At 39.2% G+C, this 11892-nt stretch overlaps 1 protein-coding gene across 2 annotated transcripts; it reads left to right on the top strand.

The window, feature by feature from the left end:
• The first annotated feature begins 1949 nt into the window (after positions 1-1949).
• LOC102712582 (zinc finger CCCH domain-containing protein 63) lies at positions 1950-11451 on the top strand. 2 transcript variants are annotated; one of them, XM_040528723.1, is made up of 7 exons: positions 1950-2064; positions 6372-6523; positions 7029-7091; positions 7950-8069; positions 8196-8492; positions 9592-9918; positions 10593-11451. In XM_040528723.1, the coding sequence occupies exons 1-7, from the start codon at positions 1950-1952 to the stop codon at positions 10860-10862; spliced, it is 1344 nt and encodes a 447-aa protein (XP_040384657.1). In that variant the 3' UTR covers positions 10863-11451. The 2 variants fall into 2 exon arrangements, with proteins under 2 accessions (XP_040384657.1, XP_006662931.1); XM_006662868.3 differs by lacking the exon at positions 1950-2064 and adding an exon at positions 4457-4525.
• Positions 11452-11892: the final 441 nt, after the last annotated feature.

The raw sequence follows: 11892 nt of genomic DNA, 5'->3' as shown, positions 1-11892 counted from the left end.
GAAAATCTCTTTTCAAAAAAAAAAAAATCAAAAGATCATGCCAACTCTAACCCATGATACTTCCAACTTTGTCGCTACATGGCAACACAAATACACCAACCCAATAAATAGACATCGAAGACAAAAATATGTGAGTTTTGCATGTTTTATATCTGCATTGTGGTCTTCATCTCATCGTTCACCTACTTTTATGGTAATATCTAATATAAAAGAAAGTATACTTAAAAGGAAACATATATGACACACGAGCAAACACAAGCATTTACCAAAATTACATTATCTTTCCACAAAAACAGATTGCAAGTAATCATTCTTTGTATTGTTACCTAGCCAAAAATTATAATTCCAATCACACACATTGATTTGGCAAGCCATTTATCATTCAAAGCACCCATAAGTGTCTTTTGTGTGTTGGCATACAGCTTTGCCATCATAGAAGAGAAGAAAACTATCACTCACAAACCATAGTGCTATCTATTACTATGACGTACTCACCTATCTTCCAGTTGTATCTATGACTAAACATTATAAGGTCAAGAATTGAACAATTCAGAAGACATCTGCCATGTCATATCAAACTACATGTCTCCAATGTTTTGAAATTCACAATACCCACTCTCTCCTAGACATACAATTATCTTATTCTTCGACAACATTCATTTTGTGTTGAATGGCTAAATATATAAATGATCTCTAATTTAAGAGTAGACATGAATGAATTAACCATCATGAAATTGCAACATTTTAAGAAATTCACATACATAACATTTTTTTTGTAAAAACTATATTGTATGGGAGTTTAGAAAGTATCATAGTTATCTATTCGTTAGTTAAGCTAAAAAAACACATCGACGTGTGTTTGCACCATACACATTGTTATTATAACCAAATGCTGCGTTGTTGTTGAAAACAAACACAAATTCAACCGTGGTGTCATCACCTATAGTTTGGCTTACCAGTCAATGCCAAAGGTATTCCAATAGCTCTATATAAGCAGATACAAATCCTCATCACTAGAAAAGAAGAAAAAAAAGAGAAAAGCATGGATACACATCACAACTTATTGCTTGTCCAATTTTGTATTATATGTAAAGATAAAAGTAAGAACAACCATATAAAGGATACATGACAAAGGCAACCATAAGAACATATATGGATGTGTTGCCACTTGCCACCCTAATTGTTATCAATAGTATGATCACCTAAAAAAAATGTGCGTGCTTTTCCTAGATGATTCTAATATTACATAAATTTTCATACATAATCTATGCATTTCTCTACTAGACGCCGATATATTCTCCGTGATTAAAACAAGAAAAAACAAACAAATCACTTATCCACTACTTCCTTATGCCATGACGCTCATGACCTTTTCTTAAGTCATATTCAAGATGGAACAAGGCACATGCCACAAAAACATGACATCCACCACCCTCGTCGCGTCACGTCGTCGCGCATTGCTAGCCTCCCCTCTCGAGAAAGAGCTGACTCACACCCACATCATGCACGCCATCGCCCATCGCCTCCGACGCACCGTTCGCTCGTCATCCACCCTAGCGCCACCTGTTGAAGGCCCGTGGCCCGCGTGGCGGCGGCCCCACGTGGGCCAGGGGGAGCGGGCGCTTAGCTTTCCTTTCCTTTTCTTCTCCTTCTTTTTGATATATCATGGGTGTGTACAGCCCACCCCCAACGTGGGGTGCGCGTAGCCGCGGGTTGACTGGGCCGGGTTGTTTCTCCGGTAGTTGGCGCAGGCGGGCGATGGGAGGGGGGGCGCGGCGGTGAAAAAAAGCGGGGGCGGAAGGAGGAACAAAACGACTGGCTGTCCGAACGGGGGCGAGGAGTTCCTCTCATTCCCCTCCCTCCCTTCCTCCCTCTTCCACCGCCTCCTCCTCCTCCTCCTGCGCGCGTGACCGACGGCGCGGCGATCTGATGCAGGCGCCGCGGCGGTGATGGCGGCGCCGCCGTCCGCCGGAGCTGGCGGCGGAGGCGGCGTGGGGGAGGGCTCCTCCTCCTCCCCTGCCGCCGCTGCCGCGGCGATCGGGCCCGTGCACGTGGTCGACGAAGGTGAGGGCGCGTTTCCCGGTTCATCATCGTCCCCTCCGCCCCTCCTCGGCTCCTCCTCATCCTCCTCTTCGTCTGCTTTCCTTTTCGGTTTGGGGTGTGGCTTGCGTTTGCTTTGCGTTGCCTGCGGCTGCGGGGTGGGGGAGGGCGAGCGGAGCGGGGGTGGGCGCCAGCTGCGGGTTGGTTTTGATTGGCCCGTCGTGGTCGTGGGTGGGGAGCGTTGGGGGTGGGGGGAGGACACTGTGGCGAGGCTCTGCTCGCGGGGGAAGCGTGGTGTCGGTGCAGCGGTGCTAGGGTTTGGACGGAGGGCGCGTGCGGCCGACCAATGCTGCTGACACTGTGCTGTCGGTCGCGGGTGAGGGGTTCGGTTAGTTCTGACAGAGGATGGTGTTCGAGCGCCTGTGCTGAAGAGGCTTACACAATTTGGTGATAATCTATTCGACTGGGCTCATCTACCACATTGTAGAAGTTTGCGCTCACTGGATTGGAACACTACATCTGCTCGAAAAGGCAAGCTTTCTAGGCTGAGTTGGTATCCCACTGCCCGTAGGAGCGCTCTGTTTTTGTTGTTCGCACAATGCCGTTAAGTTTTATGCGGTGGATTTGATGTTGGTGGCGAGTTCTATGTGGGTTTTGTTTGTGTGTCTATTGGATGTCGGTGGTTTATCCATGGTGTTTCTGTATGCCGAAATTGAGAGGTTACTTAGGCCCTCATCTTTTCGCTTATGCTTATATGCCGAAATTTAAATTTTAAAACCTAATTTGGAGTTGATTATGAGGTTTTTTCATGATAGTTCATACTCCTACGTTTGCTTTAGATCACTAAGGACACACATGTAAAAATTTTACCCACAAATTATTTTTAATCGTTAATAAGTGGTTTCGCTTATGCTTATAAACAGCAAAACAATGAGGCTTCTAATTTTTGGAAGACAGGGAAGGTTTTTTAGTGTGATTTATGGTTTTGGAAAGAATCACGAGGGCAGGGCAGGCAGTGGTCTGGTTACATTTCATTTGGAGTCAAGCTGTCATGCTGTACTTGTGTGCTCAATTTTGCCGTGTGGTTGAAGCAAGAGATTGACTTCAGTATGTTCTCAAGCGGGCTATTCCAGTTTGTGAATGTTTATAACTTGGGCAAGGATGTTTTCAGGTATAAAGGTGTTACTACCAAGGGTTCTCGAATGGCTCAGAAACATGGAATGTGTTTTCATAGCTTTTTGGCCTTTTTGGTTTATAGTTATGTATCGCTCTTGTTTAAGTGTATCAGGATGGACATTTCTATATTTGGCTGCATTACTTTATATGGATTGATGGTCTCTGGGTGTAATTATGACATAAAATATCTGAATTCCATTACATTAAAGGTCTTAGGATGATATGGCAGGTCTCTGGGTGTAATGATGACCTGATTTATAGGACAATGCAGGACAAGGTATTGATACTTCAGTTTTAGAAGATTAGTCAGAGTATTGGTGGGATAGCTTGCCTGCTTGTATTTGTGACTTATTTACGCTGTCCTGAAAACTCTAAGTATATTCGTCTTGCAGACAAAATGGAATAGTTTTTTCCTCAAAAGAATTAAGTTATACTTTTCAATTTTCTGTGATTAATTAGAGACTGCAATATTTTGGGTTGTTTCCTCATAAGAAAAACTAGCAAGTTTGATTTCATTTGTTTGTCTTCATGTGTAGTTTGATGCAACAGAAGTTCTGAAGCATCTGTCTGCTATTTCTGATGAAACTCATGGCTCCTCTCTTATTTAAAAGTAAAGTATCTTGACTTCTAGTTAACAAAGTTTGTATATGAAGTTAGAAGTTCATCAATGTGACAGCCCATCCTTATCCCGTGGAGTCCTTTTTCCCATTGTTTAGAACTTCCATGTGTTGTGAGGTGTTGTGTACAAAATGATAAATTCACTTTTGCATTCTTTTTGGTAACGCTGTAATGAAAGTGGTATGGCTTTTCTTACAGATTTGGTACATGAAAGAATTCATTAAAAGTTTATCAGGGCGACAACCCATCCTTATCTCATGAGTCATGACAGTACTTTCAACTGTTTTGAACCGTTACTATAAATTTAACTATTTCTTTGTGCAAGTTTAGTACTTGATGTGCACTGTATTGTACAGTATGATAAATTCAGTTCTTCCTTATTTTCTGATAACGTTGAAACGGAAGTGGTATAGGGATCTTTTTGCGGAAAAGGAAAGGCTTTAATCCTATTCTGTGTCCGTTTCTGTTGTTTTATGATTATATTTATTGGTACGCGGTTCTTCCTGAACTATTTAGGCGAAGTGTGCTATTACGTGAGATTTTGTTTCTGATCTGATGCCTCGGTGGACTGTGAAGGTGACGGCATCGATGGGCAGGATCAGATTTGGTGCTGCTAGGGAGGGCTTGTCAGCTGCTGCTACTGCAGTTGCTGTCGCAGCCTCTGTGATTGGGCCCCATAGTTCAGATGAAGGTGTGCTGCACCCTTGTAGTGCTATGTCTTTCGCTTTGTTCTATGGTGTAGCCTGTCTAGCTGGTCATTAGTGAATTGGTAGTGTTATCTCGTTCGGGGTCTTCCTTTTCCACGGAATGGAATCCCTGAAACTGCAGTGTTAGTTGGATTTGGATCTTGTATCTTGCTTTTGTTTCCAAGCACGCTTTGTATGGATTTTTTTTTTATCTTATGGTGATTTTTTTGTTTGAGGGCAGTGTTAGTTTTTGATTTGGGTTCAGAAAAGTGAAATCTTGAAATATGTTTCATGCCATCATTTGGTTTATTCTCTTTGTGGATGGATATATTAAGATTTCTTACTTTGTTTAGCCATGGGTATTTGGACAACAGAAGGACTTTCTTGGGATTAGTTGGTCTTGGAAGGAAAATTATGGAGAGGTAGTGAGTGATCCAGAATTTCATTTTAAAATCAGGGAATACTTGTGTTATTGTGGTGTTCATCATTTATGGTTTGAGTAATTTATTTATTTGGAATGGATCTCGAATTAATCTGATTTAGGATGCCTTTTGAATTGGGTGTACTTCAGTTTTGCAATGTTTCTGGTATGTGTTGGAGCTTGAGTTATTTGATTCAGGTGAAGTAGGTAAGGTCTGATTTGTAATGGAGCCCACGATCACAATGAAATTAGGATTCAGCTTAATCACAGGCTTCTCTAGAACTTTTTTTTTTTAAAGTTGCCACTACTAATCTTTTGTGCAAAGTTTCTTTTTGTCTTTGTTTTTTGGGTAAAATTTTAGATTGTAGTTCTTGCAGATTGCAGATGCTTTCTTGTTAATATTTGAACAGCCGAGAGTGATGTTTTGAGTATATAAGATGGTTTATGTAGTGATAGTGATAGTACTTGTTATAATGATATAGAGGGTGTGATGAACTGACTACAATTCGTCTTTTACTCAAGATAGAATGAATGAATATTATTGACTTCTTTAGAAAGAAATGACCCTAGTTAAGGGACATGATATGTGATGAATACTCAAGTTTTGGATGGAAGATGAGAATATGGTTGGAAATCTATTTCCTAATCTTGGTGCAACTTTTCTCTATCTTTCTGAGGCTGTGGTGATAATTATTTGTGTGACTTGAAGGTACAGAGGATCATTACTACAGTTAAACAATGAGTTCAGTAGTGCTCTATTTGTTCAACGAAATTATTATCTTATTTTTCTGCTATACTGGCTACATATAGCTTATTCTGTCAATTAATAATATCATATCCAATTCCCTTTGTTAGTCCTCATGTGGTGTTTGTTCACTGCAACAGTCTTAAGGTATCCAATATGTATTAGTTGTCCTTTTGTTGAATGATGATGCCAGCAACTCTTGGTGTTCATTTTTCACTTCCCTTGATGTATTTTTGCACCAGTTTTTGCCTTTAGGATTTGGCACATAAAGCAATGAATTGTATGATGTCTGTTGATGTTGCAAAGCATCCTTTCTTATGAGAATTGAGGTTTCCAGTGTTTTGCACTGCTTTGATGGTTCAGTTACGTCTAGGTGCAATTCACTTCATTTGATTACATGAATATGATGAACCATATTGAATTGATCCTTTTATTATCAAAATAGAAGCCAATATGGGCTTAGCTTGTGTAAAGGACAAAAGTTTGACGTAAGCTTTTGTTTTTTAATTCCTCAGTTATTTTGTGTTACTATTTATTGTCTTCATGGTTTATTGAAAACATTGTTATATATGGGTAAACACACAGTATATGTTATCTTTTCTCCCTCGGTGTAAATAATCCTAGCAGCTTATAAGTTTTGCTGCAATTTTTTTGAGTGATCGATATTGTTATAATTAAATTGCAGAGGCAATGTGGCAGATGAATCTAGGAGAAGCCATGGAAGCTGGGCCATACCCAGAGCGTATTGGAGAACCAGATTGTAGTTATTACATGAGGACTGGCTTGTGCAGGTTTGGGATGACCTGTAAATTTAATCACCCAGCAGATCGTAAGATGGTAACTCCAAACTATATTTCTACCCTTTTTTGCTGCACTAGAGTATATTTTTCATTAATGTCTACAGTTTATATAAATATTGTGTGGTAACGACTAATGTCACAAGTTGATTTTCTGACATAGGAAATACTTCTTTGATTCAGTAGTGATTCCTTCTGAATACAAGAATTTATCTTAGTTCTTTTGGGTTCATGTATGAGTTATTTTCCTGAACAAATAACAAAACAATGAAAGCGTGGTTCCTCCTTTGTAGGCATATGACTGTTTTGAAAGCCTCATTACTTATAAATGTTTTCCTATTGCTATCTTGTGGACTTGATAAAAAATTCTAATTTAATAGATTTACATAGTTTAGGAGCATGTATTTATTTGACTGTATATTTTCTAGATTTTATATCTGTACTTGTAAGTTAAAAAGCTTATGGAACCTGCCATTTTCTGTTACTTTCCATAAATTACTACGTTTGTCTGATGTAAATGGCATTGATATGATTTTGATCATCAGGCTGTTGCTGCTGCAAGAATGAAGGGTGAATATCCTCAAAGAATTGGTCAACCTGAATGTCAAGTGAGACTTTCCATCCTAACAGTTCCCTCAAATTTGATACTTTTAATCATATAACAGTAACACAAGTGTTTTTCTTTTCAAATCTTCTAATGCTCGGGATTTGGATATTTGAAAGTTTATCCCCCTGACATGAATTTTTAAGATATTTGGTAATTTCACTCTATTTTGAGCTATTTTAAACAACACATTCTTTCTGTGGAATATTTTAAACAATATTGCCTGAAATTGTTTATTTATTGCCCTTCCTGTGTCTGTCAAGCTGGTATGTAGTATGTTCTTTTGGAGGTTCTTCTTTCAGCCCAACAAGTTGATGGCACTAAAAACATAAATATTTGAATAAATGTGTGATCTAGGTGGTTACTTTGATAAGCCACGTGGCTTGAAATAATCTTTTAAGTGCAGCACCAATTTTTTTGAGCTTGGTGAATACCAGCACCTGAACTGTCATGCTACATTATTGCTAACCAATTCTTACTATTGTAATTTGGGATGCTTTTATCTGAGGCTTTTTGGCGCTTGAGATTGTAGTATCTTAAACAATATCAACGAGCATGATTTTAAGTGTAATGTTGACTTCTTTTTCTAGTGCAAACCATATGTTTGGATATTGCCAAATAAACTGGAGTAGAATGACTTGTATTCAACCCAACTCTTAGTTCAAATGTGATTTGGTTTAGCTTCGTGAAACATATTTTGCATGGCATGATCGTATGAACTGTTTTGGTATTTTGGACGACATATCTAGTCATAACGTAGCCGCTTAAAGCTTTTGTCTGTTACTATATGTCTATATATTAGCTTTGATGAGTTAGGAGCATTGTTTTCTGTAGCATTTATTGTGTTTCACCTATTCTTCAGTATTATTTGAAGACTGGAGCATGCAAATTTGGAGCAACATGCAAGTTTCACCATCCCAGGGAAAAAGCTGCAATGGCAACACGAGTACAGCTGAATGCTTTAGGCTACCCATTACGGCCGGTTTGTTCTGAATTTCCATTATCCTTTACCATTATCTGTTTGACTTAATGCTAGTTCATGTAATGTTCCTTTTATTTGCAACTTTTCCACAATATTTGTTTGATTTACTTTAATTTATTGCCACAGAATGAGAAGGAGTGCGCTTATTATTTAAGAACAGGGCAGTGTAAATTTGGGAGCACATGCAAGTTTCATCATCCACAGCCATCTAATACAATGGTTGCTGTACGTGGCTCTGTTTATTCACCTGGACAGTCAGTTACTTCTCCTGGTCAGCACACTTACCCAGGGGCTGTAACAAACTGGCCCTTGTCAAGATCTGCCTCGTTTATTGCAAGTCCAAGGTGGCCAGGCCATTCAAGCTATGCGCAAGTGATTGTTCCTCCAGGGCTTGTTCAAGTTCCAGGGTGGAATCCTTATGCAGTATGTTTATTTCTCTCACTTTATCTTTTATGTTCGTCTGTTAAATGTTTGCAATTTATTGGTTTACTGAGGATGCTGTCAAAATGACTATGGTATATGGTCTTTATTTAATCTGTTGATTTTTATTTGAACACGCATGAGAGCTGCGTGTCATTTCATTACGAAGAATAATCTGTTGTTTTTCATTCCCTTTTTCTACCACATATTGTGGTAGGGAAGAAGGGGAAGCTTTGCCCATTGCTGTGACCAGCATCCACACTGTCATCAGTTACACACTGTTAATCCATGAAATTTGTCATCAATTGCTACCTGACTGGTACCTTTCTGCACCAAAAAGAATTGAATATTTTAATAAACAAATCTATAATACTTGCTACTGCCTTTCTGTTGTGTAATAGACCTCCAGCATGTGCCAGTTGCATCGCTATTACCTTCCCCTGTCCTTACCTACAGGGCGGAACCAAACATTTACTAAGCGTGAGGCTAAAAAATAAAATATAAATTTTTTAATTAAATTTTAACTAAAAAATAGTAATTTTCCAATGAATTTTTTGGCCAGGCGTGGGGCTATAGCCCAAGCTGCCTCACGCCTGGTACCGCCCCTGCTTACCTATGATCATTTGGAGTGTAACCATTATTTCTTTAGTATGACCACAGTGAAAATATTGGCTCACACACCCAGCACAATGAGTGATATTTGTAGATGGACACTAATGTGAGACACAAGGTAGGATTGAACTGAATATATTGATACTTTTAGTGGACACTATTGTTGTGAAGCTAAAAACGAGGATATATTTTGGGATGGGGGATGCAAACTTCTCGTGTTACCTGTTTTAGATAAATCTATGCTATGCTGGCTTATTCACCATTAGATGCTAATCAAATCTATTGTCTGAACAAGCATTATTTTTAGTCTTCTGTATAAAATCTTACTCTACTTGTATTCGTGTTGGTCCACATGCTTACATTTATGAGCTTAGTCTTTTTTCTGGAAAATCATTTATCTTTAGATTAATTGTTCATTTGTGTTGTGCCATCATTTCTGTAGCATTCATGTCAAATATGTGATTGCTTAATTGTTTTTATGTTTCCTTAGGCACAAATTGGTTCTTCATCCTCAGATGATCAACAGAGGACAGCTGGAGGTGCACAGTACTATACAAGCTCACGTCACAGTGAAACACCTACCATGGGTGATCAGGGAATGTTTTCATCATACCAAGCTGGCTCTGTTCCTCTTGGACTATATACAGTACAGAGGGAGAGCATATTTCCAGAGCGACCTGACCAACCTGAATGCCAGTTTTATATGAAGACTGGGGACTGTAAGTTTGGTGCTGTATGCAAGTTCCATCATCCCAAGGAGAGAATAGTCCCTACTCCAAACTGTGCACTGAGCTCATTAGGTCTTCCATTGCGTCCGGTAAGTGAGTCTTTTATAGCATTGCACACCTGAAGTTCCTAAATTCATGTTCTCTTAGCAAGATGATCATGTAATTTTTCTGTTATATGCTGCTTAGATGTTGTCACCTCATTTTGTCAGAATTTCATGTAGCTAATCCCTTTGTCCATAGGGAGTGGTGGTTCCCTTGACTCAGGGTATTAGAAGAACTGTCGTAAAGAACACTTTGTGGCCACATGATGTTTAGACGTCTTTGCAAAAAATGAAACCAATATGAGCTATCTGCAACAATCTTCCTTGGTATTTACTATATTTTTATTTTTAAGGAGCTTCATGGTAACCGGAATCCCATGTGGTGAATAAGATTTCCACTTGTGAATCTTGGAGGGGAATTTCTATGCTAAATTTGTCTGTTAATCTACAACTAAATACAGTCATGCGTAAATGATGCCATTTTCAAGATTACCACAGTAGTTTTTGTTCTTATTTACTGATACTATTATTGCCATGTCTACAGTGCATACTTTTTTGCTGATTCTACATATGGTTCTATCATGTGTAGTTGATTTCTTGACAATAGCACTGCACATCAATTGCTGTTTGTTATCGTGCAATGTCCAAAACTGTAAAAAAACATAATTACAACATGGAAGACGGGAAAGTGTCGCCTAATCCTCTATTTTTTCTGCTTTCAGGGAGAGCCCATATGCACATTCTATTCTCGCTATGGCATCTGCAAGTTTGGTCCTAATTGCAAATTCGATCATCCAATGGGAACCGTGATGTATGGTCTTGCCACCTCACCGACTGGTGATATGTCTACTGCCCGACGTATGCTGGCACCCGTACCAGCACATTCAGAAGTATCGCCTGACAGTGTCTCAGGAAGGTCTCGGAGGATTACCCATTCAGATTCCCAGCAACTACCCTCTGGTGAAAGAAGCACCGAGAGAGAGGCATCCTAAGCCATCCTCGGTGTAACATTTATGCCGCTTCCTGTTCTTGACTCTTTGAGTAAATTATCCGCAACAAAAATTTGAGGAGCCGAAGCTGTACAGGTCTTGCCCTTTTGCCTCACCTTTGAGCTTTACATACCGGAGAGCTTGCTTCAAGACTTCAACATGTATCGCATTCAGGCAGGAAAAAGTTCTTGCTTGTTCGGGATGCTCTTTTGCCCCGTGTAAACGGGACAACCAAACCTTATTTAAAAACATATATATGGAACAAACTCACCTCTGGACATTCGATTCTATTCGAGTGATGTGCCTTGATCCCTTTGTTGTAGCTATATACAGGTGCCTTGCAATGGACAAAGCTTTCTCCAAATTGACTTGACTGGGGGATATATACGCAATCACTCATCTCTCTGTTCCTTCATTTGTTTTGCTTTCCATATTTTTTTAGCAGTTTTCTTATGGGCAACCCCGCGTCTGAAATTGTGCATGTTGAGGATGCGGAAATAATAGGCTGCCGTCTTAATAATTGTAAAATAACCCTGTCATTTGTTCCCCATAAGAGAGCGGTTCACCTTGGTGGTGCCGGCTTAGTTGGTCATTTCATCTGGCAAGTTGCTTCTGCAGTTCTGCTATCAAAACCCTTCAATTAGTTGTGCATAATTTTCTCCCATTATATGTGCTGCATGGAAATCATCATTACTGTTTAAAAAGGTAAAGCAGAGCTAGGGTTGGACTGGTTGTCTCATTTTGGAATTCTAATTCTGTTACTACAATACATATTTTTCTGGAACACTGTTAAATTTCGCTTTTACTAGATTTTTCTCATATTTTTCGTGGGTTTTTGCGCATGTTATTCGCAAATCGCTAAATGATGTATTTTTTAAAATGTTTATATATAGAAGTTAATCGTATTATTTTTTAACTTTTTATTGAACAATTTCATTATTTATGTACTTAAATAGTTACTAAAAAATCAGATAATCAGATAGTATTTTATCTATCGGCAACAAAGGAACGCAATGATGGTGTTACACCTGCG

This window comes from Oryza brachyantha, chromosome 11, assembly GCF_000231095.2.
Source record: "Oryza brachyantha chromosome 11, ObraRS2, whole genome shotgun sequence".
NCBI classification, from domain to species: Eukaryota; Viridiplantae; Streptophyta; class Magnoliopsida; order Poales; family Poaceae; genus Oryza; species Oryza brachyantha.
The sequence above is the reverse complement of the archived record's forward strand: the minus strand, read 5'-3'. Positions and strand labels throughout refer to the sequence as shown.

What these genes read in the sequence shown, in the direction of transcription:
- LOC102712582 (XM_040528723.1), top strand. Translation starts at nt 1,950, where the DNA reads ATGGCGGCGCCGCCGTCCGCCGGAGCTGGCGGCGGAGGCGGCGTGGGG. An exon ending in CGTGCACGTGGTCGACGAAG is followed by an intron (nt 2,065 to 6,371) that starts GTGAGGGCGCGT and finishes ATTAAATTGCAG; the next exon opens with AGGCAATGTGGCAGATGAAT. An exon ending in CAGGGTGGAATCCTTATGCA is followed by an intron (nt 8,493 to 9,591) that starts GTATGTTTATTT and finishes ATGTTTCCTTAG; the next exon opens with GCACAAATTGGTTCTTCATC.